Source organism: Camelus bactrianus, chromosome 17, assembly GCF_048773025.1.
Source record: "Camelus bactrianus isolate YW-2024 breed Bactrian camel chromosome 17, ASM4877302v1, whole genome shotgun sequence".
Lineage (NCBI taxonomy): Eukaryota > Metazoa > Chordata > Mammalia > Artiodactyla > Camelidae > Camelus > Camelus bactrianus.
In genome coordinates, this window is record NC_133555.1 from 15,208,893 (window position 1) to 15,235,687 (window position 26,795).

Consider the following 26,795-nt stretch of genomic DNA (forward strand, 5'->3'; position numbering starts at 1 on the left):
GAAATCTTTTCCTCCAAGATACTGTCCTTTCTTAGAAATGAATGAAACGAAAACAAAAGCAAACCGTTACGAAACATGTGTTGGTGGCTTTCTCTTCCCAGCTGGACGAGGGCTGGATGGATGACGACAGAAATGACTTTCTGGACGACCTGCACATGGACATGCTGGAGGAGCAACACCACCAGGCCATGCAGTTCACAGCCTGCGTGCTGCAGCAGGTAATGCCGTGGCCCCTCTGAGCGGTGGGGCCATCCGCTCCCTGCCTCTCCCATCATGATGCTAGACCGTGAGAAACCTCCCCTCCTGGAAGACGGCAGGGAAAATGAGCTACGTGTTTTTTTCTCTTTGCCCACGAGTGAAACGCACGCTGATATTCTCCCAGGCCAAGAGAGTGCGCCTTGACCTACTAAACAGCAGTAATGCCGAGGTCCCACTGACCAACCACCTGATGCCTGTTTGGAAAACACACGTGCCAGGAGTAATGTAGATCAGAGAAAATACAGCCCTGTTTCCAAAAGTAAACCAAGTCCTTCTGTCTAACCTGAGCTGCCTGGCACCCTTTTGCTCCCCTCCATGACCCACTGTTGAGTTCTTTATGAGCTAAAGGAAGCCCTCTGTGCCTCCTGCTTCCCCTGCATGGGGTCCTGGAACACCTAGACCCATCCACTGAGGGAAGGTGACTGTTACCCTCATTTCTTACATGGGGACACAGGATGAGAACGAGGTTAAGCGGCTGCCCAGGTAGCTGGCTGGGAGCTGATTCCCAGACCCTGGTCCTAGAGGAAGGGTCACTCCTGGGAGCTACCCCTCCAGCCTCCCTCACTCTGCGCGTCTGTTCTTGTTTCCTGTCGTCTAGAAGAAGCACGAGGAAGACGGGGGAACGACGGACACGGCCACCATCCTGTCCAACCAGCATGAGAAGGACAGCGGCGTGGGGCGGACGGACGAGAGCACGCGCAACGACGAGAGCTCGGAGCAGGAGAACAACGGCGACGACGCGCCCGCGGCGCCCCCGCCGCTGGCGGGGCAGCGGAAGCTCACGTGCAGCCAGGACACGCTGGGCAGCGGGGACCTGCCCTTCAGCAACGAGTCCTTCATCTCGGCCGACTGCGCCGACGCCGACTACCTGGGCATCCCGGCGGACGAGTGCGAGCGCTTCCGGGAGCTGCTGGAGCTCAAGTGCCAGGTGAAGAGCGCGGGCCCCTACGGCCTGTGCTACCCCAGCGGGCCCCTGGACGCCGGCAAGAGCGACCCCGAGAGCGTGGACAAGGAGCTGGAGCTGCTGAACGAGGAGCTGCGCAGCATCGAGCTGGAGTGCCTGAGCATCGTGCGCGCGCACAAGATGCAGCAGCTCAGGGAGCAGTACCGCGAGTCCTGGATGCTGCACAACAGCGGCTTCCGCAACTACAACACCAGCGTGGACGTGCGCAGGCACGAGCTCTCCGACATCACCGAGCTGCCCGAGAAGTCCGACAAGGACAGCTCGAGCGCCTACAACACCGGGGAGAGTTGCCGGAGCACCCCGCTCACCTTGGAGCTGTCCCCCGATAACTCCCTGAGGAGAGCGGCCGAGGGCGGCGGTCCTGGCGGCGAAGGCGCCACGGGGCCCGCGGAAGCTTACGCGCCATCCCCAAAGAATCTGCTCGCCATCACGGAAGATCCCGAAGTGGGCGCCCCGAACTACAGTCCTTCTAAAGAGCCGGACCCCAGCCAGGCCCCGGAGAGCAAGGAGCGGAGAGCCAGCGACGGCGGCGGCAGCCCCACGGCCAGCCCGAAGCCGGGCGGCTCCTACCTGGCGCCCTTCCCGCACTCGCCCTACAAGCACGCCCACATCCCGGCGCACGCGCAGCACTACCAGAGCTACATGCAGCTGATCCAGCAGAAGTCGGCCGTGGAGTACGCGCAGAGCCAGATGAGCCTGGTGAGCATGTGCAAGGACCTGACCTCGGCCAACCAGGCGGAGCCCCGAATGGAGTGGAAAGTGAAGATCCGGAGCGACGGGACGCGCTACATCACCAAGCGGCCGGTGCGGGACCGCCTGCTGCGGGAGCGCGCGCTCAAGATCCGCGAGGAGCGCAGCGGCATGACCACGGACGACGACGCGGTCAGCGAGCTGAAGCTGGGCCGGTACTGGAGCAAGGAGGAGAGGAAGCAGCACGTGGTGAAGGCCAAGGAGCAGAGGCGGAGGCGCGAGTTCATGATGCAGAGCCGGCTCGACTGCCTGAAGGAGCAGCAGGGGGCCGACGACAGGAAGGAGATGAACATCCTCGAACTCAGCCACAAAAAGATGATGAAGAAGAGGAATAAAAAGATCTTCGATAACTGGATGACCATCCAAGAACTCTTAACCCACGGCACGAAATCCCCCGACGGCACTAGAGTATACAATTCGTTCCTCTCGGTGACTACTGTATAATTTTCACTTGTGCGTTATGTACAGAAAAGAGACCACCACTACCATTGGGGTAGAAATTCCTGCCTCGTTCAATGCGGCAAGTTTTTGTATATAAGATAAATACCGTCTTCATGTTCATAGTCGAAATTGGCGACCCTTACAACTCTGTTATTTGGAGGTGGACGTTGGGGAGGTATTTTAAGTGGGGAAAAAACCCACCCTTAAACTATCTTGGAAGGCAATATTAACAGAGCTTTTTTTTCAGATAGCAATGGTACTTTTTTACTCGTTACCTTTTACATAAAGTGTTTTTAAGCATACTTTCACAGAATAATTTGTTTAAACTATATTCATATATGAGAGTTACACACGCTTTTCTTTTCCTGCCGAAAACAGATACAACTGCCAGTGTGCATTTTTAATGGAACCCTATTTTATAATGTTACTTTGCTAAATGTGTTTCATACTTAGGTCAAAGTTTCAACTCAAAACCACCAAACTCAGTGGTTAACGACTTAATACACCTAACCAAACCAGCAGTTTTTAGAACTGGGATACACATTTAAACATTTTTTTTCTGGTTAAAGTTCCCCAGAGTGGAAGGGTTTTAACAGGAAGCAAAATATCATGCAGCTTTGTGGAAGTTTAAAGCATGTTTGCAGATACTGCAACCTGTTGGAAGAATTTGCATGTACAGGAAAGTTGTGGATGGAGACGGTTTGTGGAGTTTTAAGTGCTCATTGTAGTAAACCTTTGCTTTGTAGATTTGAGGGGACAGACTTTTACAAGCAGATTCATGAAATCATGATTAGTTGCATACATGAAGTAAAATGAAGTTAAAATAAATTATTATTTTCTATTTGATATGTTTTGAAGTGATTCCTCTTTTTGCAGCGCCTATAAAATAAAAGCCTTTTGCAGTGTATTTTTTCCTTCATTGTATTACCTGCCACCTTAGAAGAATTTGAGTCTTTCACATCATCCAGTGCCTTCATTCTGCCAGGAACCCAAAGAGAGCTGTAAAACCACAGTCTATTGGGGGGAAAAAAAACTGAACTCACCGTTTAATCTTGGATTCTGACTCTGTCTTGCAGAAAGCCTCAACTTGGCCCAACATCCTATACACTAGAATAACTGAGCAAGTGTATCAACCAACATCATGTTTGCAATGAGACCTCTTTGGTTCATTGCAACCATTCCTATCAGTAATACCTAACATCTCTGAGTGGCCCGGCCCAATTTTCCATGTCTAAGATGCACCTCGAGACTCCGCAGTATTTTCATAGAATAACAAGGATCACCAAAGTGGAAGAGCTTCAAAACTGGTATCTTTCAGACTCCAACAACCCGCAGAATCCTACAGAATGAATTTGCTGCAGATTGTTCCCTGATCACACAAATCTCGGCTTTAACATCTACTGAAACACCTCATACCCACATAAGTGAATGAATGATCAGGAAGGACATCATTTTCATTTGCCATGATCCTAGATGTCTGGTTTCTCACTGAAATTTTGATTGAAATGACCAGGTGTTTTGGCACCTCAGACATACATTCCTCCCACTCAACCTATTCAAACCAGAATTCCTCCCTTGTGGCCCAAATCTTGAGCCTAACTAGCAGTATTGCTGCCAATGCGACAACTTAATGAAGACACGGGTATAGTTATTCCTCACTACTAATATTTCTGTTCATTACCTCTTCCAGACCAGGCATTGCAAAGATAATTAAACCTGCTACATTCATTTTTACAAAAGGTGGACTATTAGCGCCACGGTTTTCCAATTCTCTCCAAGGTCACCATCCAACAGAATTGGATCCTTGGCTCCCAGGAGCAGCTCCCCATCTCCAGCTCTCTCACCTCACAGCCCTTCTTGTTAATGTGTCACCGAGAACAAACACCACTCACATGAAATACAAATTGCTGCAAGACATACACAGGTTCCATGTAAGTATGTGGGTTTCTTTGGCGAAATAGCTCACCTACCTTGTGTTCTCATGAAAGGCCAGAGGGGTGCACGTGGCCACAAGAACAAACAACTCCAACCTAAACAGTCGAGGTGACATCAGAGTTAAGCTGAGAAGTTTCTAATCAGCGCTCCCCGGGCACCTGTGAATTTAGAGGTCAGCCTGTGCCATGTGTGAAAAAGTGGAGGGGAATTTAAACAGTAACATACGTTCAAATCCAATTCCAGATCCGTCAGTTACAACTTATTTTTTAGATCACTTTTCCATATGGATACACTTAGTCATAATGTGCAATGTAATACAAGATTTCCCAAATCAAATTTGGCGGATCAACTCCTAAAAGGTATTGCAAGAGACCTTGGAAATCATCCATTTGTCAATGAGCAGGAGACTCAAGGAGACAAATTTGTCTCATTAATAAACAAACTAGGATATGAATTTAGAACCTGCTCTCCACAGCTCTCATCACCACATCCACAGAGGAGAGAGGTCACTGTCGTGTACACACTTAACTCAGGCGCACTCAGTCCTGTGCCCTCAACCGAAACATAAACACATTTCACCAGTGGATGCCCTGGAGTGAACACAAGCTAGGAGACATGAATTTGCCATTTTTCATTGAGCCTGAGCTCCCGAGTGCCTCTGAGTGCAGGCATTTTCCAGCCGGTGGCCGAGCTGGAGAATTTTCCTGGGCAATGGTGACAGGAGACAATTTATAACTTCTGTTCTCCCAGATGTGAAACCCTAGTTCCCCTGTAAACAGAAAGACCCCTGTACCCAACAGGCCTTTCTGCTGCCACAGCTGCTTGCACATTTTTAATTTTTGGGTCCATTTAAGATTCTGATGGAAGCTATGGATTCTCTCCACAGGAAAACATATGTATAATAAACAACACAAATACATGGCATATAATTTTGGAGACTTTCTGTGCCTCCCAAGTCTATTCATGGATCTCCCCTAAAGGTGCAAAGAAATACAAGCCTAGACCAGCTGAATTGAACAGTGCTCTTATTTTTCAAACTATTTTTCCAGTTGCATTTTCTAGCACTCTTTGATTTCAGTGATTATTTTAAATATCAAAGAATACATTTTTCCCCATTAGAACCCTAATAAAGCCACTGAAATTCAACAAACCACTGACACTTACACTCTTCCAGTCATTATGCTAATGGTTGTTTCTCCCATAACTAAATAAATTTTGGAACTACGAGGACTGATTTCTGATTCTCCATAACAGCCCCTCTGCTGGATGGATGACAGCACCATATTCCAAAAACATAAAGGAAAAGAAATGAGAATATACTGACCATCCAGGCTACACTGTCCAATACAGTAGCCACCAGCCACATCTGGCTGTTAAACAGTTTGTTAGTCTAAACTGAAGTGTTCTGAGAAAATAGATCTCAAAGACTTGGTACTTAAAAAAAAGGAAAGTGCATGTCTTGGATTAAGTAAACCAGTTACAATAAATTTCACCTTTTTACTTTTTAATGTAGCTACTAGAAACATTTAAATCACACATGTGATGCACACTTTATTCCTACTGGGTAGCACGAATACAGAGACTGTCAGGCATGTATGTGTGAAACATTTGACCTCATGATCTCACCAAATCTAAAAGGCAGTTCTGCTGGGCAGATGGCCTCATAGACAGTTCAGATTCAGATGAAGGACCTCGTCCAGATGAGTGCAGAGATGTGATCTGAATTTGCATCAACTTGACACCAAGCCCTTTACCTCTCACCACTATGCCTGCACGGACTTCTGAAGAAGTAATGCTAACTCTGTTCACGTTACGCTACTATTTGTAACCTAGTCATGACTATGACAAAATAAACTGCTTCAAAGTGACAGGTATTTCACTCAGTTCCCTTTGAGTTTTAAATGACAGAGTATTGTAACTCTCCTGGCAAAAACATGACAACGTATAAAAATACAGGAATTTGGGGCACAAATTAAGCTTTACATCTTTTAAATGAAAACAGAAACAACCCAATCTGAAAATGGGCAGAAGACCTAAACAAGCAATTCTCCAGTGAAGACAAATGGCCAATAGGCATGTGAAAAAATGCTCAATATCACTAATGATCAGAGAAATGCAAATCAAAACTACAATGCAGTATCACCTCACACCAGTCAGGATGGCCGTCATTCAGAAGTCCATGAACAATAAATGCTAGAGAGGCTGTGGAAAAACAGGAACCCTCCTGCACTGCTGGTGGGAATGTAGTTTGGTGCAGCTGTTAGGGAAAACAGTATGGAGATTCCTCAAAACTAAAAATATACTTACCATATGATCCAGCAAACCCACTACTGGGCATATATCCAGAGGGAACCTTAATTGAAAAAGATATATGCACCCCTATGTTCATAGTGGCACTGTTTACAACAGCCAACACATAGAAACAAACTAAATGTCCACTGACAGATGACTGGATAAAGAAGATGCAAATATATGTATACATACACACAATGGAATACTACTCAGCCATACAAAACACTACAATAACGCCATTTGCAGCCATATGGATGGATCTGGAGAATGTCATTCTAAGTAAAGTAACCCAGTAAGAGAAAGAAAAATACCACATGATACCACTTATATGTGGAATCAAAAAAAAAAAAAAAAAGATAAACTTATTTACAAAAGAGAAACAGAATGACAGACGTAGAAAACAAACTTAAGGTTACCAGGAGAGAAAGTGGGTGGGAAGGGATAAATTGGGAGGTCAAAATTTGCAGATACTGACTACTATATATAAAATAGATAAACAAGTTTATACTGTACAGCACAGGGAAGTATATTCAATATCTTGTAGTAACTTATGGTTAAAAGGAATATGAAAATGAATATATGTATGTTCCTATATGACTGAAATATTGTGCCATACACCAGAAATTGACACAGTATTGTAAATGGACTATATTCCTATAAAAATATATTTTAAAAAATGAAAACAGGAGATTGAAAACCAAGAATCACACTTGTGAAGTTGGACTACACATCGCCTAGGGAATACTAGTTGGAGAACTAATTTGGATTATAAACTAAAATGAAAACTAACCAAATAATTATCTAGTTGTAGCCTGCGAAGGTTACAGGTTACTTGTTAGCAAGATAGCTCAAAACCAAGGAAGCAAACAAATTTATTCCAGAAGCAACTGCAATTCCCACTGTCATTTCTATTTTCTGGCCGTATTAGGCATGTTAGGATTTCTGCAGAGCATCAACTAATCAAAAAGAAATCACTGAAATGGAGATAAGATGTGAGAATTCTCATGGAAAATGCTGAACTCTTCTATTGTGATTAAATGTGAATTCCCTAAAGCAGTTACAAAACAAAGTGAGGTTCTTTGGGTTTCATTCAGATGAGTTTTTCTGCTTAAATGATCCATTTTTCTTCAGCTCCCAGTTTCAACTAATCCTGAAAGGACACAGTCCATGGGGGCATGTGATTTGTTGTTAACACGGTTTTGCCTTTCAATGGTGGAGCGCTGACCTGAGTGCACTCAGCATCTTTTTAAAATGAAAAATGAGGAATTAATGATCCTTACTTCAGTGCGGCTATTGCAAAGTTAAACTTGCTTACCGATTCAGTGGTTCTTATCAAAATCCTCAAAAGCCAAATGAAACTCCCTAGACATCAGGGTCTCTCAAAAATATATTACGTTGACTCATGCATTCATTCCTCCTCCTTAACTGCCATCCCAGACACTATGGGTTTGATTTAGCACTTCCAGGTCTGAGGAATCATTACCACTTCTATGCTCTAAGAGCTGTGTCAGAAGGCAGACTGCATTTGTTCAGCCAGAGGCTTTTGTGCCTACTGGGTTTAGGGCCATAATGAATTCTCATGGAGCTTACAGTCTAGTGGGAAAGACAATTAAAATCCAGTCTTCACACAAATACTTTTAAAATGTCAACAAGGTTAGAGTCAGGGGTGGACAGGAGAGCTAGTGCCACCAATTTCAAGGATGGTCTCTCAAAACAGTTCTGGCTGAGAGCCAACGGATGAATGTAACTAGGCACAGACAGGAGTTTTACTCCAGGCAGAGGAAACAGTACATGCAAAGGCCCTGAGTTGGGAGAGACATGGTTTACTTAAAACGAACTGAAAAGATAACCAGTGTGGCTTGAGCTCATAAAGCAATGGAAGAGAGGATGGTGTGTGGTAAGAGTGGGGAGACAGGAAGGAGCCAAATACTGGACCATAAATCCACATTCAATATGGCAAACATTTACTGAGCACCCAATAATTATGCTAGAAACTATGCTAAATATTTTACATGTACTAACTTGCTTAACCATAAATAGCCTATGAGATGGGTGGATTCAGTATCCTTATTTTGCAGATAAGAAAACAAAGATGACTTAGGGAAGCAATTCACTCCAAGTGAAAGGGCTGGACAGGCCAAAAGGCAAAGAGAGACCTGCTTCTTCCACCCACACTTAACCACTGTGCTGGGGAGCAGTGTCTCCAGGACCAGGGGGCTGCGTCCTGGCTCAAGCTACCATAACAAAAGCACGTCGACTGAGGGGTTTAAGCAACATCAACTGCCTTCTCACACTCCTGGAGACAAAGTCCAAGGTCAGGGTGCTGGCCCGGCTGGGTGGTGGTGACAACGCTCTGGCTTGTAGGTGGCTCTCTTGTTCACAGGGCAGAGAGAGAGAAAGCTCTGGTCTCTCTCTTCTTTCAACTATACTAATCCCATTCTGGGGGCCCCACCCCCATGACTGCATCTAAACCTAACAACCTCCCAATTGTCCCACCTCCAGATACAATCACATTTGAGCGTTAGGGCTTCAACATAGGAATTTGGGGGAACACAACACTTAGTCATTACGAGTCTAGGTAACCTGCCCCCCATTTCATGCCCTGCCTTTTTCCAGCTCAGCGATAAACCTGCTTATAACCTTGTTGCTACCCACTTCTATGACTCCGCAGATGATCAACTTAAGAAGCTCGGTCAATTCACTTCCACAAAGTGGACAGTGACCTCTGGCTAGAACACATCTCTCTCTCCAAGGCTCCATCTTCCATCACCCATCATGAATACCCGGATGAGGAGCTTAAGTGAGTTTCCTCCTCCCTTCCCTTCCAGCTAGAGCTTTTCCTACCAGTTTTTACCACCATCCAGAGGAGTACCTGATCTGATGAAACAGTCCCAGCAAATGCATATTGAAGAAGGCAGTTTACTTTTAGGGCCACACCGCTTCTCTAATTAGCCAGCCTTCTGAAACACCTCTCCTGAGTGGCCCCCTGCTGTGTAAACTAATGTCGGTGACTCCAGTGCAAGAGGGAGGTTTTCCAACCCCTGCTGCCACCCAATCAGCTCTTCCGTAAACGATCTCCAAAGTGTTGTGAGGAGAGGACACAAGGTTCCAAAGGCAACTAAACATCCACTTCCATAAAGAAGTGTCCTGGTGCCGATGGACTGGAAGCACACAGGAGCTAAATAAACCCTAATTAAATATGATTTAAGCTTTTCCATTTTCTAAGAAGCAGAGCATTTAAGACAAGGAATGTGGACTTTGCAAATGCCTAACATTTACCCACAATGGACAAACAAAACCTGCACATATGGTTTTACAGCTGCATCTTAGAGACGAGTGGTACTGGGTGCTGACAGAAAAATGAGTTTCTAAGAACCACTTTTGGTAGGACTTGAGCCCTGTTGCCAGTCTTTATGGACTTTGTTACCTTAAGTAGATGGACACAGCCACTCACTGAGTTCCAAGCCAACAATTTAGGTGGTACTTTCGAGGGAGACTTATATCTGGCCAATTTTTAACTGACTTTTACATCTTCCATCTCTTTTTAACCCAGTCTTTTCAGGAATGTGACCTGCTTCTGTTCGCTACTCCCCTGACCCTTTTGCTTTTGCCTTCTTCCTTATCAGTCACTTCTTTAATACCTGCCTAAGGCACCATGATCTGATTTTCCTTAGGAACAACAAGGACAACTTGTAAACCAAGCCTGGAATTCATTCCTTCAGGTAGCATCAAGCATAATTCCAAAAGAAGTATACACGTTGGTGTGTAATTTTATGTTTCGAAACAAGACCAAATATTAAATGTTTCCTAAAACCCATGAGAGCTCAGGGACTACTCAGCCTATATAAGGAGAAAAGACCTGCCAGGATGAGAGATCCACTAGCCGGCTCAGTGAGCACGTTCAAGACCTCGCCACGTGGTCAGCCAGGACACCTGCCTCTCAAGGTAATGCTTGGGAAGATGTCAGCAGTCGAACCAACACAGCAATCAGCATGTGACTCATGTTATACCAAAATGCTTCCTTGTTCTTTCTTTTTTTTTTAAACAAAGAAACACCTGTACAGTGCCAGAGAACAGCACAAAATTTTGCGTATAGTCAATGCACGACGGCCAGCTGACTGGCTTGCCCCTTGTTGCCTTTACGGGGAGATATAGCATAGAGTCCTCTCTAATCTAAAAAACAGAGGCATGAAGATAGCCCTCAACAAGAGTTATCTCACTGCCCAAATTCTGGGAACTCTGAACAAACTGGTTACTTAAACATCTGATTGCAGTGGCCTCCCTCATCCTGCCCCGCCCGCCCCGCCCAGCCGTGCGGACACCCTCCAGGATGGACTCTCTCTCACTCGCATGCTCTCTTCTGTTCGCTCGCCTGCTCCAGTCTTACCCTCTCGTGGCTTAATGCCTTGTTTTCGCTTTGGTAATCTGATTGAATACGAGAGGTTTTCACTGGGGATAAGAAGCAAATCCAGGTTCTCCTTGTAGCAAAGAGATGCTCCTCACTGCTGTCTGCTAGCCCTCACCCCTTCTTGGCCGTCAGGTATCTACTATGTGCTGATCACTCTGCAGGGACCAAGGACACACTGGAGACCAGGCAGAGACAATCGCCCCTCAAAGAGTACCCATTCTGATAGGGGGAGAAAGAAAAAGAAGGACAAGTAAACAAAGAAGACTTGCAAATCACGTTCAGGAAACAAGCACAGGTCTGAGAGGCATGACCTACCAAACCAGAGGTTCTCAAACTGGGGTCCCTCGACCAGCAACTCCAGCATCATCTGGGATATTGTTGGAAATGCAAATTTCTTGGACCCCACCCCACCCCAGACCAACTGATTCAGACACTCAGGACTCAAGCAGTCTGTGTTACCACGCCCTCCAGATGACTTAGATGCATGCCAAAGTTTGAGAAATACTGCAAATAAACAAACTTTGACTGTTTTGGTTGTGGGTGTTTGTTTTGACCCCTAATTCTTACAACAGTTCCTAGACATAATAGGCGCTTTATAAAATATGTTGAATGAACAGTCAATTGGGCTACTGTAAATTAAACTGGGTTATCAGCAAAGACCACTCTAAATATCTAAGCTGACATCTAGTTTGAGAAAGAGATAGCCATGCAGAGTTGTGGGGAAGAACGTTCCAAGCCAACTAGAAGTACAAGTGCAAAAGCCCTGGGGTAGGAAAAAACTTTCTTGGCATCAGACTGACTGACCGGCCATGCTTTGCAGCTTTCCCATCTCTGACACTGGGATCCAAAGTCTTATATTCTCAAGGAACACAAAGGTAGGTCTCCTCTTAGCTTAACTAGCAGGTGAAAACCTACCCTCTCTGTGAGCACAGCTGCCTGCCTTTCTTGTTTGGCTGTGCATGTAAAACCACCAATGCAGCTGAGACCATCATTTACAGAGCCTGGCTGGCTCTCCCATCAGGATGACCTCTCGGTGATCTTAGACAAAGGGGCTCCCAGGTGCACCCAGTGAGCAAGGCAGGAGACCCCTGGGTCGTGTGACTTTCTGTGATGTATTCTGAAGTGAGCCTAGTCCTCATCATTTCAAGGCAATAAACAAAGAATGCTCCAGGACAAATTCAAGATGGCTTCATAAAAAGGAGATGAACAGCAGCAAATGAAAGAAGGCAATGACAAAGACAAGCGCAGTGACTCAGGGCGCCTACAGCCAGAGGCGGGGGTGGAGGCCAAGTCTAGGCTGATACTCACGACACTGTGAAGAGCAGGTTCTGGCCCGCAGAGCGCACAAAGCCAGCTGGCCAGAGGGGCTGTCCTCCTCCCCTGCCTCTAGCCTCATCCAGAAAAAAAGATGCAGTCTTTGCTCTAATTACATCCACTGGGAAATTTTCCTTTTCTTTTAATGTCAAAAAATACCTGCAGAATATTAACACAGATATTTTTTAAAATCATAAAAGGGGAAAAATGTGCTGTACATGTCTTTAAGACACCCACAATATTTTTTTCACTAAGAGCAGACAGTCAGAACTTAAATGACAGGCCAACAAACTTTACAGTAAGTATTTTAGGATGTTAGGTACTTGTACAAGAAGAGACAGAAAAAAATTTCCACAGCTCTTCTTTTTATGAATTTCCAAGTCCTTGAGTACAATTTTTAGTAATAATAGTGTACTAATGAGAAGACTAGAATCTAGGGGTGGGTAACAGTTTGCTTACTTGGGAATCAAAGTTAAATTTTCCTATCATCAAACTGATTACATATATTCATCAGTAAAAGCCATTCTTTGCTCATAGGCTGTACAAAACCAGGTGGCAGACTGGATTTAACTCATGGGCCTGGGTTGGCTAACTTCTAGCTTAGACCCTGTATTAGTCAAGATTCTCTAGAGAAAGAGAACCACTCTGTGTGTGTGTGTGTGTGTGTACACATGCATATGTATGTATGATTGTATGTATGTAGACAGAAGGGCATTTATAACAAGGAACTGGCTCTCACACAGTTATGGAGGCAGGCAAGTCCCAAGATGTGCCAGTGAGTCAGCAAGCTGGAGACCCATGAGAGCCAATGGTGTTGTTCCAGTCTGAAGGCCAGCAGGACCCAGGAATCACTGTTTCCATTCGAGTCCAAAGGCAGGAAGAAAGCTGATGTGCCGGTCCAAAGGCCATCAGGCAGAAAGAACTTGCTCTTACTTGGAAAGCATAGCAATCTTTTTGTTCTCTTCAGGACATCAACTGATTAGACAAGGCCCACCCACACTGGGGAGAGCAATTTGCTTTACTCAGTCTATTGATTTCAATGTTTATCTCATCCAAAAACACCTTCACAGGAATACCCAGTATAAGGTTTGAACAAATAACTGGGCACCCCATGGCCAGGCAAGTTAGCACATAAAGTTGACCATCACAGACCATCACCATCCAAATTTTAGGACTCCTCATGGGACCACAGTTTCAAAATATCAAGCCTCCCTCTCCCTCCCTGCAGCCCCAGCTGCCAACAAGCATCCTGGAAAAGTGCCATGAATACAACACAACCTGCTTTCTTTTCTAAGACTCTGAGAGTGTGTGTGGCCAGGTATAGTATCTGGGCAGTTACAGCTCCATAATGCAGGTGGAGGGGCTGGCTTTGTCCAACGGGGACCCAAAATGTCCCTAGTGATGCCACAGTTGCCTGCATCCAAGCCATCCTCAGGCACACGTGTGTCTCCTAGAATCCCTAAGGGGCATTCCCCTTCCCCAAAGCCCCCTTCCTTCAATCCCTGGTTGGAAAACAACTTTCTGAGTGGAGAGTACATACAGAAATGTCTTCAGGCTTTCTCTCTGACTTTTGCCCAGTACAAGCCCTTCTGTATTTCCTACCCTAATTGCTCTGAGGAGCTCCCTCAACAATCCATCAGCTCCCAGCACATGGCATGCCCTGACTTTGATGTGTAAGAGCTTCTGCTTAAGAGGCAGCAGATGCATTTGCCGTTGATTTTTCTATCGGCCTCTGCCTGCCTTCCTGACACTGGATTCCTCTTAAGTAAACAACACCTGCAGGCTGGAACAGGAAAACTAGAGGGAAATGACAGGAGATTTGGTCAGAAAGGTGAAGAGAGGCATCTGAGAGGAGCCTTGCAGGTGTCTACAGGGAAGTGGGATTTGATGAGATGATTTAAGCAAACCTGACTGATGCTCTGTAAGCATTAAATGAATGCTAGGTCCAAAGTATGTGAGGCTGCTGGTGCTATGTAAAATCAGAGCTAGTCTCCAAAGAGCTGGGTAGAGGCATCACCCCTGGGTCAACATGCGGCATGAGGATGGGGTGGAGACTGGTCGTGTCAGGCCTCCAGACAAGCAGCAGACACCCCTGCAGAGAGAGGAAGAGTCTGTCTCTGCTGGTTTCCCCTCGTAAGTCCCTACTTCGGGCAGAAAGAGCTGGAGTTTGTAAGAACCATCCTCCGTTTCTCCTGCACTAATGAGTCAAACTATCATTTAAAGATCTGCTAGGCAGAAAAAGCCAGCAATCACTCCAAGCAGAAAAACTCAAAAAGCTTAAAATGTGATTAGCTTTGTTGATAAGGGCAAGGCTCGGAGGTGACCATACACCGTTGATAACAGCCGCCTGCAGGCGTCAGAAAGCAACCACGCTGAATTCTTTGCTGTTGGTCTGCGAGAGGCCCCTTCTAGCCCGGGGCACACTGATAGCTGCCTCCACCTGGAAGCCTCAACAAGCCAGTCAAACAGGTCTTATCTGCAGGCTACAGGGTCACAGAATTAGAGAACTGGAAGCTTTCTCAGTCTAACCTTCTCACTTCAAACGTAAAGAAACTTAGCTCAGTGGGACTGAGTGGTACCAAAGGTCCCCTACTGGGTTCCTGGAAACCCAAGAGTAGAAAACCTCAGGCTTCGTGTTTACACTTCAGCACCTTTATCACTAGATCATCTGCTTTTTACTGTGTCCCCAAGAACCGCAGAATTCAAGTAACATTGAGGAGAGCCTGTCAGGTGTCTGGGAGCAGGCAGGTGCTATCAAAGAGCAGCAGTAACAAGTTCCTAATATTTATTGAGCACCTACTGTGTGCCAGGTGCTGAGCTAAGCTCTTAAATCTCAACTGGCTCTTAGAAAAACCCCTGAAATATGTGCCTTTGTATCAGTGAGGATGCCAGCCTTCCACAAGGCGCAGTGATCTGTTCAAAGCCATGCTTGCGGCAAGCAGCAGGGGCACCCTCAGGGCTCACTCCAGGGCCAGCACTCTTAACCGCTGCACATGGCCCTCTGAGTGCTCATGAAATCCACAGCACCACTCTACATAAACAAGAATATGTTTTCAGGATGTCTTGTAAAGTGCAAGGACAGTCATAAAACCAGTAGCCTGAATGACAGTGACCCCCCCCCCGAGGTCACTTTGGCTCTGTCCACATGTCTCCACAAGTGACCACCAAAACCCTTCCCCAGTCTTTTCTTTTTCTCATGTCTGAGTGAGAGCAAGCCTGCAGAGTTTTGCACAAGAAAATACTCAAAGAGGCTTTTCCACACTGCTGGAGCACACTTGTCTGCTTATTTACAAAAGCAGGATAATTTCTGTAACCTTCTTTTTCCCCTTAAAAAGACACTGTAGACATGTTCCCATGTCAATGAATAACCACCTGCATCTTTGCTTTCATAAGTGCATGGTGGGCCATCACATGGGTACACACATACGTCTTCAATCAGGCCATGAGACGGGACTTTCACACTGTCACCAACATCTAACTCTCCGAACCAGCTCTGCGGTACACTTGCTAGCGGAACCATCTCTGCACCTCTGTTCCACTGTTTCATTATTCAGCAATCCCACAAGTGCAACTGCAATATCCTTTTTCATTCTGAGAGACACTGCTTCCAGGAAGGCTGTGCCAGCACCCCCACTGCCCAGCTGTGTGGAGTGTGGTAGCCGATCCCCTCGCTATACGACCAGAGAAACGGCATCCCCACAAACGGCCACCAGTATTTGTCATCAGGGTCATGACTATCGTCTTTTAACTGGTCTCCCCAATGCAGTCCTGCCCGCCCCACGTGTGCTTCTGCAACATAGTCAAAATGATCTCTTTTAAATACAAATTTGATCACGTCTCCCCTTCGCCTATCTCCTACACTTCTCAATGATCTTATGAAAAGCCCCTGGATCCTGAGCATGACCCCCCCAGCCTCCCTCTCCAGCCTGACTGGTGTTCCAGCCACACTTGCCTTCTTTTGTTTCTTCCAGGGCAGAGCATTCTTTCCCAATCAGGACCTTGGCACACACTGTTTTGTTTTCTAGAATCCTTGCCTCTCTCCCTGGTCGCTCCTCCTCTCCAGGACAACTTTGGGCTGAAGAAGCCTGTAACACAGGTAAGTAGTGAAGAATGAGGGTTTGTTTGTTTGTTTGTTTGTTTGTTTGAGTAATTGACTATCTTGGTTTAATTAATCATATTTCATAGAAGCTCAAAATACTCAAACATTTCCCCTTTCCATGAATGAACGAAAGCCCTATAGCTGACCATGTGCAAGACATATATCAAAGAATTCCCCTAAAAAATCACATTAGGATCTTTTCCATCACCAGGGCAACGGCTGTGGCTCCCTCTGACTTACAGAGCCTCTGTCTGAAGGCATGTTCTTCTTTGTGATGAGCTCAATTTAAATTTAGGTAAGTACACATCACAGCGAAAATTAAAGTTTTCATATTTAATGAAATGACTTTGGAAATAATGTCCATTTCCACGACACCAATAGACTAACACTTCCGACAAGGGGGTCAGAGAAGGCCTCTCGGAGGAGGTGACGTGTGAGGAGCTGGCAACAAGAACAGAGGCCAGGGCAAAGCAGAGGTGGTCTGAATAAAAATGAGATGGAGTCAACCTACTCTAGCGATGAGATAAACCCTTCCAACTGGCTGAAATCAAACGACATCCTTGGTATGTGGACTAGTTTCCCAGGGCCATTATAATAACGTACCACAAACTTGAGTGGCATAAAACAAGTCATTTTGTGTCTTATAGTTGTGGAGACTGGAAGCTTGAATTCCAGGAGAGGGCACACCTTGCTCCCTGTGAAGGCTCCAGGGAAGACGTTTCATGCCTCTCCTGGAAGCCCCAGGTGTTTCCTGGCTTGGAGATGCATCACCCCCATCGACACCAGTGTCACATGAGCATCTTCATATGGCGTTCCCTGTGTGCATGTCTGTCTCTCTGTCCTAATTTCCCAATGAGGGAAAGGACACCCGTTGTATAGGCTGAGAGCCCACCCCAGTGACCTCAGTTTGCCTTGATTACCTCTGTAAAGACCCTCTCTCCAGATAAGGTCACATTCTGATATACTGGGAGTTAGGACTTCAGCCTGTCTTTTGTGGGGGACACAATTCAACCCATGACAGTATTCATGAGTCCAATACAGCCTCGTGATGTACAGAAGCCAATCAGATATAACTTTAATATGGGTAACGATTTGACTCAACAAACCAGAAAAATATGTATGATTTTAAGTGCAGAGCTGTACTAAGTTCAAATATCTTTACGATCAGAGAACTGCAAAATCCAACAGTCACTGGGCTGAGTTACGGAGACCCTCATATAGTCTAACAGGTAAGCAGATGGTGCCCACCAGAGGCATGACATGAGTCTCACCTACATTCCAGCTGGTAACCTGGGTCATTAGGAAACTAGCAATCTGAGAAAATGGATTCAAATCTACATGGAAAAAGGTAGTCCCCAAGTTTTGGAAATGACATGTATCCTGGGTAAGAATCTTCTACATAAAGATCTAGAAGTAAAAGAATGTTTGTGACAACAAACCCATACCATCTTTTTTCATTAGAGAATCTGTGCTCATTTCTTTTCTTATATATTTTTACGAGAAATTGGTATGATGGAGTTAATCACCCTTACAAATTCCCATTTGAGATATATTCTTGAGTACCTGACATAAGCTTGCAATCATTAAGCTACAATCTACTTTTAAAAAAATATTGCAGCACTTAAGCGACCTTAAGACTCACCACATTTACATAAGTTTAATTTATTAGAATTATCTGAATAACTTAAGTACTTGCTAAGTTTTGGAAACACACAATTGAATAGACTTAAGTCCTTAAAAAGGAAATTAAATACGGTCAGCTAATAAATGTAAAATATTTTAAAAGGCTTAATTAACTAAGTTTAATAATGATTTGTCTCAAATAATAAACAGAATCTCCTTTAATGAGATTGCTGAAATGTGAAATTTATAAATAAGATAATGAGATTTAGAAACTGGAATCAAAAGTTTGAGGAAAAATTAGAGTATGACTGTAACAAACTGAATGTTTCTAAGAACTACTAGTTTTTATATCATCCACGATATCACAAAACTCACATTCACACAAAGAAACAACCTCCTGCCCCCAAGCCAAAGATTGGTATTGAAAGGATAAAAGATTACTCCTCCTTTTGCTGTGTCAGGATTTCCTCACTAGAACTGGATGTTTGCTTGGTATTGTGTGCGTGCGTACACATTTTGATTTCTTTTGAGTGATTTCTTATGCATTTTGCGTCACATCAGTCCAAATAGTTGAAGGATGCTTTCCATGGCTGGATTCTCTGCAAAGCTACAAAATCTGACCAGCAGAGCATAAGAAACTCCCTCTTCATACGCTCAGCAGCAAAGATTATTATAATTTTAAAATATTAGTTATCCAGTTACCTTAATTTCCATTTCTTTGACCACTAGTAAAGGAAGTTTAAAAAAAAAAAAAAGGCTACAGTAGGGAGGGTATAGCTCAGTGGTAGAGTGTGTGCTTAGCATGCACGAGGTCCTGGGTTCACATCCCAGTACCTCCATCAATAAATAAATTAACAAACAAACCTAACTACCTCCCCTCTAAAAACAAACAAAAATCCCTGCAAATTAAATTAATTAGTTAAAAAGAAGTTTTTTTAAAAAGCTACAAAAATCACAACTGCCACGCTCCGGATTGGGGATGTGGCATTCACACCACCGCCTGCCACCGGCCCTGCTCTCCCCCGGGTTGACGCAGCACCCCCTCACCCCCTCGGCTTCCACCCGCAGGGCCCCCAGTTAAGCGGCCTGGCTCACATGGCACCGGCAGCCCGCAGCTAGGGCAGCGAGAAAGCACATCCCCTCCCGGGCTCCCGGGAGTGCGTGGCTGTGTTGGCAGCATCATAGGTCTGGATGCCGCACAAGCGCCGCCGCTCTAGCTGGTGGGTCAAAGCAGCAAAAACTTCAAACGCTAAGTTATGTGCCCTCGAGAAAGGTCAGTGCACAACCTGTGTTTTACACACATCCACTGTAACATCTGAGCATCCTAGCGACCGTCAGGGGAGAGCTAAACGCTGGTTGACTTTAAGCCTTAAAAAGAGGGGATTCGTCCTAAGAAATGTGGTGGTGGGGAGGGGGGCCCTGTCGATGACGGGGCGGCATTAACGGTGTGTCTCTGCGCACGGAGGCACCATCTTTATGGCTGTGCTCGGCCGGGATAAACCACAGGCCCATAACAGCTCCCTCCGAAGGGCTATGATAATCCCCACTGTTGGTCTGAGCTGAGCGGGTAACAGTGAAAATGGATGAAAAGTATATGTTTATGTCCTTTCTATTAAATTCAAAGCTATAAACACAGAGGGCACTAAAGTCGATGGCGGCGCTGACAAACGCCTCCTTTTGAAGAGTGCCAAGAAGGTTACAACAGCAAAGAGAAAGGCAGCCTGCTCCTGGCCCTGGAAGTCGTCAGCCAGCCTTCCCCCTGCTGTGGCCCTTCCCTCCCCTCTCCCTCCACCCACACATTTAGTTTAATCTCAAAAATATCTTCTGTGGGCAGAAGGAAAATATGCAAAATCAGATTTTTTTTCTTCTTTCTGGATCTGCAGTTCAACCTTAAGGTGACCTCAGCGCAGTTCCTACAGCCTCACTCCACTGCAAAGTGCCTGCCACACACCTGTCATCAATTAATTGTCTGCGGCGTCCAGCCAAGTGGGGGGATCTCCCATTTGGCCCTGAGAGCTCTGAGGTCAGTGCAAGATGTAGAATTTCCCTGAGAGTCTCTGAGGAAAATCCAGATTTGGGACCAGGGTGAGGCACTGACCTTGGGTGCAAAATTTAAGGGGGGGGGGGTCAAAACCCTCAATAATAAGGATAAATACGATTTTAATGCAGTCTTTCCAAAAAAAAAAAAAAAAAAGATCTAGGAGTCAACCTCTGGCCCCGATTTTTATAGATGAAGTTTTAACGTAAGTCCAGGGCCAGGGTTACAGTAAGGGAAGCGAGTCAGGAGGGAACAACTGCAGGGTCACATCCTGTCTTTATTTTTTAATTTTGATTTTTTTTTTTAATCATGGATTTTGATGTTCTAAAAATATTACACCACAGTACTATTTACATCGTGGTTGCTGAGCTTTGGGCACTCCTAAAATTTTATACGGCAAGTGATGCCTTCATACTCCACAACCTCGTCTGAGCCTCGTGGAGCCCACATCCCAACTTTTCCAGAGCTCTGCTCTGTTATAACTTGATATTACCAAGCACTGCTCAAAGGACTTTGTTAATACATACATTGGCTCATTGAATTCCCCATTGTGTGTGTCAACGGAGACACAGAGAAGCCAAGTAACTGGCCCCTGGTCACACAGCTGGTAGAGGAGCTGTGATTTGAACGCAGGCAATCCAGCTCTGCAGCTTGGCTTAGCCACCAGGTCCATTCTTCCTCCCTGATTTTTTCTTTCTGGTTCTCCTCTTTTTCCATTTCTAAATTTATTCTGTCCACTGTCTCAGCACACAGTGATTTCTTAATCCAATTTACCCAGCCTTTATGCTGATAAGTTATTTCTACTGTCAGACACAGATGGCTTTATAGGAGACCAGCCAGCTAAGTGCACTGCCTAAGAATGCAATAAAACTTGTTTTTCTAACCAGCTAGATTGGTTTACGTGGTGAGATAAATATTGTGCTAAGAGCAACCCCAGCACATTGGCAGGGTAGAGTGGCTGTCCCTACTCGGGCTGGCTGGTAAGGCACCCAGCACCCCCTTTCCGGGATGCTCAGGGTCCAATGGCACGCACTACTGACTCTCTTCCTTTGTTTAAACCCCAGTGTTCTTGTCTCGCCCACAGACACTGAACCATGGGAACTGGCTGCCCAGGGTCACGCAGGTTTCCCCCTCTCCTTGAGTGGATGCCACAGACACTACCTGCTCTTCCAATTCCTGTCCCTTTTCTGAGTAAGGAAGGTTGTCGGCAATGGGCTCAGCACAGTAATTACTAGTGGCGCCTGAGGAACAATTATTATAAGCCCTCATTATCATCCTCACCACTAACACTGACTGAGGTGTTAGTAGGTGGCAAAGCAGGTTCTCCGGGTCTCCCCGCACCCTGGGTGCTGCATGTGCTCAAAGTGCAGTGGGTGAGGAACCCGCACCAGGAGCCCTGGGGATGCGGAAATCACGAGGGCCCCTCCTCAGGTTAAAAACCCCAAAGCACCCAACTTGAGGAAGTCCCCATTTCCCCCTCCCCTCTTGCCGTCTGTGTCCACACCCTGACAGTGGCTCTGCAGGACAGAGCAACACCGCGTAGAGAGTCAGAGAGGCTCTGGCTCCAGCACTGACAAGCTGTCGTCAATGGGCAGCTCACCTCACCCCTTGTGGGGTTGTTGCAGGACGAAGTGATGGCACTGATGGCGCACCACCCCTAGTCCATGCTGGCACCTCAACATTTTAATGTGGTAGCAGGAAATAAAGTTGCCACAGGGCTGGCTGACCGCATCTACGATTCACGCTCACGAATCTCAGAAGGCACTGAAAATTTCCAGACCAACTGCACCCCTCTGCTGAGTTTACTTCCCCGGATGCTCGATGACACGCATCTTCTTCAGTTTCCTCTGACTCCCGTACTTGTCTCCTCACTGCCCTTTCTAGGATCTCCTTCCCTGATGTGGCAGCGGGAAACTGGGAGCAGCAGTATGGGGAGAAATCCACCATGATGTCTACCGCCTGACCTGCAAGGACACGCCCTTTTCTGCTTGCCATTTCTGTTCTAATCAGGGAAATACTGTTATTCCTCAAATAAACTATCTTCTGGACACCTTCCATTCCTTAGAGCTTAGACTCGCTCTTTCCTGTGCCATCATTATTTCTCTGCTACTGCATCGTTCCCAAGAGCACATATCTTCAAAAAAAAAAAAAAAAAAAAAAACCATCTCTCGTCTTAAAAGAAAAATCCTCCTGCTTCATCCTGGGACCCCCTGCAGACACCACAGCATCTCACTGTTTCCCTCCACATCAGTGATCTCATTCTGTGTCCACGTGCTGTTTCTACTTCCTCAAAGCCTGTTTCCTTCTGCACTGACTCCAGCTGGACATCCGTCCCCATGAGTGAAACTAGCCCTCAGCATCACAGGGCCCCCCCTCATGCTAACCAGAGCAGAGAACTCACGTCGGACCTCATTTTCCCCAATCTCTCAGCACCTTTCCGTGTATCCGACCGTGCACTCCGTTAGACCGTCTCCTGACATCCAGCCCATCATGGTCCCCTGTCTGTCCTACCTGACAGCTGCTCAGTGTCCCAAGGTCATCCCACACCTGGGGCTCCCAGTCTGAGCCCACACAACCCATGCTGTGGCAGCAGAAAGACCTTCTGTATCCTCCCATACTCTCTTCTAGTTCATGTCATCCACTTCCATGGATTTAAGTCTCATTTGTACACCAGTGGCTCCCAGACTTTTACCTGTACCCTGTCCTCCAGACATCTACTTATCTCACTGCTTGTGCATGGAAGACATCCAAATCGCAGCACACCGGGAAGGGGTGAGAAGGCTCTGTCTTGATCTCCACGGTGCTTACGTGAATGTACTCATGTGGTAAAACTTCTTCCCGGATGACGGTTTTGTTTTTCTGTATGGAGCTTATACAGAAGTAAAAAGTGTCTTCTCTGACAGAAAACAAGCTTATGGCTACCGGATGGTGGGAGGATGGGGGAAGGGGGTGGGAAGGGATAAATTGGGAGTTGGAGATTTACAGATACTACCTACTATGTATAAAATAAACAAGTTTCTACTGTAGAGCACAGGGAACTATATTCAATATCTTGTGGTAACTATGATGAAAAAGAATGTGAAAAGGAATGTATGTATGTATATGTATGACTGCAACATTATGCTGCACTCCAGAAATTGACACAACATTGTAAACTGATTATAATTCAATTAAAAAAAATTAACAGGGGGAGGGTATAGCTCAAGTGGTAGAGCACATGCTTAGCATGCACAAGGTCCTGGGTTCAATCCCTAGTACCGCCTCTAAAAATAAATAAACCTAATTACCTCGCCCCCCTGCCAAAATAAAAGTAATTAAATAATACAATAATAAATATTTTTTAAATAAAATAAATAAATAATTTTTTAATTAAGTGTTTTCTTCTCAAATTAACATCCTGGAGCCATGCTCTCAGCTGCTCGTTTCCTTTAACTTGCTCCACAGACTCTCCCACAGAAACCCCAAGCCCTGACATCATCCTTCATTATTTCCTTCCCACATCCAGTTCAGCTGCACGGCCTGCCGCCTCAGCTGCCAGAACACAGCCCCTCTCAGCCCCGTCCCGCCATGTGACATCAGCATCTGGGGGTTTCCAGCAGGCTCTGTGGCCCCATCCTATCTTTCCTTCCACCCCAGAATGAGCATCCAGAGTGGGCGGACAAAGCTGTCAGCAGATCACGCCGCCCCCGCCTACTCCCCCCTCGCAGAGATGAAACCTGGCCAAAGGCTCCCCACGGCACCTAGGATAAGACTCTGCCACCTCACCTGACCCGGAGGACCCCACAGTCCCATCCCGCTGAGTCTCCAACCTCTTCCAAACTGCTCGCCCGTCACTCAGGGGGCCCCAACCATCCATCCTTCCTTATGCTGCCTGGTGACATCAGTTTTCACCTCGAGCTTCTGCTCCAGCTGCTCCCCATGTTTCTGCTGCCCCCTCCCTGGCCGCGGCAGAGCTGGCTCCCTCTGGTCACGCAGAGGTCACTTCAAATGTCTTATTACCACCCCGTCTAAACTAGGCCCCTCGTACCTTTCCCGCACTCACCTCTCTCTCTTAAGACCAGCTGACAATGCTGACTTTGCCCATTTTTCGTAGCCTGACTCCTACTGCCACCTAGAAGACAAGTTTCCCCAGAGATGTCTGTTGGCCTGTGCGTCCCCACCCACCCACCACTGCCTGGCCAGATGGATTTGTACAGCATAATGCACAGAACCTATCCTGGGAAACATGTACATATAGATGTAAATATATGTGTGTCTGTGTGTGTCACTCCCACTTTCCATCACACTGCTCATAGATGTAGGGACCTTATGATACGCCAGCAAAAAGACCTGAGATTCCTGGAAAGCCCTGACTGACGGAACACATGGAGTTGGCTCTGCTTCTTTCCAAAAATCCCACTAAATACTATAAAGGTACAAAAAGGCATCAACTCACAAAGAAACAAAGAGAATAGCATGTAAGATGCCAATAGTTGAAAGACATCAGCACAGTCTTTCTAAACAAAGAAAGCTGGCCCCTAAGTGCGCGTGGGTGGGGGGAAGGTGAAGAGGATGCCAACTTGTGCTACTGAACAAACCACAGAAAGATCTGGGAATCAGAGGCACCAGGTATCTTTAAAGGGAGGGGGCAACGGATACGGCTAAAAAGAGAAGAGGCTCAAAGTCCATGACAGGGGTATTTAAACCACCAGGAGCCCTCCCCTAACACCACACAGCTAGGTCAGAACCTTTCCTGACCCTAAGAGTTGGTGAGATTTTTAAAGCTGGAGATATCAAACCAGACACGTTTGCCAAACATGAAAATTCAAGGCAGAGTAAAGATTCAAGTGAGGCATCAAACTGAAAATGGGGATGTGGTAAAAGTCTGTATACCAAAGTGAGAACCTGGCCCCTTCTGTCTGTTGTAACTCCTAGCACCATCCTGGGAGGCAAGAGATGAAAGATTCTAGCTTGTGAAACTGATTTATCCAGTATCCAGATACTGCCATTTAAGGAATATCATGACAAAATGGCTGGAATGCACCTGCTTATCTGACAGCTGAAGCCATCAATCTCCTCCCACCAAACTTACCCACTCCAAACAGAAAAGCATGTATGCACACACATACACACACTCCAGACACATATACTCCATGCAAATACTTGACCCCACACACGTATCCCAAAGACTTATATACACGTATCTCAGACACACACATACACATCCCAGAGATATATATACATACATGTCCCAAATACATACAAACCCACATCCCAAACACACTTACACGCATATCATACACACACACCACAGACACCTAACACTACACAAGTATCTCAGACAAACGCATTTCAAACATATATACACATACTCCAAACATTCACACTCAACTTTCAAGCAGCTTTCCACCTGATTCTTAAAGTATAAATGGGCAAAGACAACCAGATAGTTAAATAAATCTTCTGAAGTAAAAGACCAAATAAATAAATAAATAAATAATAGATTGGGCTGAGTTTGGGCAAGGAGGAGAGTTCAGAATTGAAAAAAAAATAAGATAATACAGGGAACAGAATAAAATTTCTAAACTGCATAATCACAATTATTAGAGAGATAAAAAGATATTGCATCCATGAAATAAAATTAAACTTCCACAAAAGGAAACATCTGGAAAGTAAGAAAGAGCATCTAGAAGTTTAAAAGATGATACTGGAAAAAAATCTGTTCAAGTAACAGTAGAAATAGTTGAATAAATCTATCTTCTGTATAACAAAAAGACAAAACACATGGAAAGTATAAGAGAACTAGACAAAATTATAGGCCTAATCCTGAGTCCAAAATGGAAGGCTCAGAAGTGCCAGAGCCCCAGAAAATGAATTTCTAGAATGAAACGACCCAGCAGATGTCCAGCAGAGGCAACTGTTAAAAGTCTACTGTGATCCTTAGAACATGTCAGAACTCTATGAACAGAGAACTAAGGGCTTCCTGAGAGGCAAATCTACACAGCACACCACCTGGAAAAGATCAGGAATGAGCATTAGATTCCTTAACAGCAAACCTGAAAACTAGAAGGCAATAGAGCCTTCTATTCTGAGAAATGTTCTGAGAAATAATTACTTCCAACTCAGAATTACACATCCAAATAAATTAGTCAGATGTAATAATAAAATGTCTTTCTATTTTCAGACATGTACAATCTTCATTTTTTTTCAGGATTCCATGTATCCTTTCTCAGCAAGTTACTAGGGATTTCTGTCAGTTAAATGACTGAGCAGACCAAGAATAATTCCTGAGAGATGCAGCAAAACAGAACACCAGTCACAAGAAAAGGAAAGTCTGTTTGATGGTGAAGGGAAATCCTAGGAAGACAGTGGTGCAGCTGGCCTACAGGACAACCAGCTCAGGGTAATACAGAAGGAATGCCACGCAGGAAATGAAACTATGACTTACCTGAGGTGCTAGTCTATACTCAGAAGAGACTTACAATTTTGTCAGAATATTTGAGAAAAAATGAGTGACAAGTATATAGAAAATTAAGCAAACTGAAATAATCAAAGCAATTATTAACTCTGGGAAAAACGAAAGTTGGTGTAGGGAAGGAAAAATTAACTACATAGTATACTTCATGGTTCAGTAGTGAACAATATTTATATAATAAAAATAGTATGATTAGAGAACACTAATTTAACCAAAACT

General features: G+C 45.4%; 1 protein-coding gene across 3 annotated transcripts in view; it reads left to right on the plus strand.

The window, feature by feature from the left end:
* The window catches only part of PDZRN3 (PDZ domain containing ring finger 3), a 217,322-nt gene extending 214,063 nt beyond the window's left edge, over positions 1–3,259 (plus strand). For all 3 annotated transcript variants that reach the window (XM_010970590.3, XM_074344458.1, XM_074344457.1), the window contains 2 exons: positions 102–218; positions 857–3,259. In XM_010970590.3, the coding sequence (XP_010968892.3) occupies positions 102–218; positions 857–2,416 (1,677 nt within the window). In that variant the 3' untranslated portion in view covers positions 2,417–3,259. The remainder of the gene's footprint in view (positions 1–101; positions 219–856) is intronic.
* Positions 3,260–26,795: the final 23,536 nt, after the last annotated feature.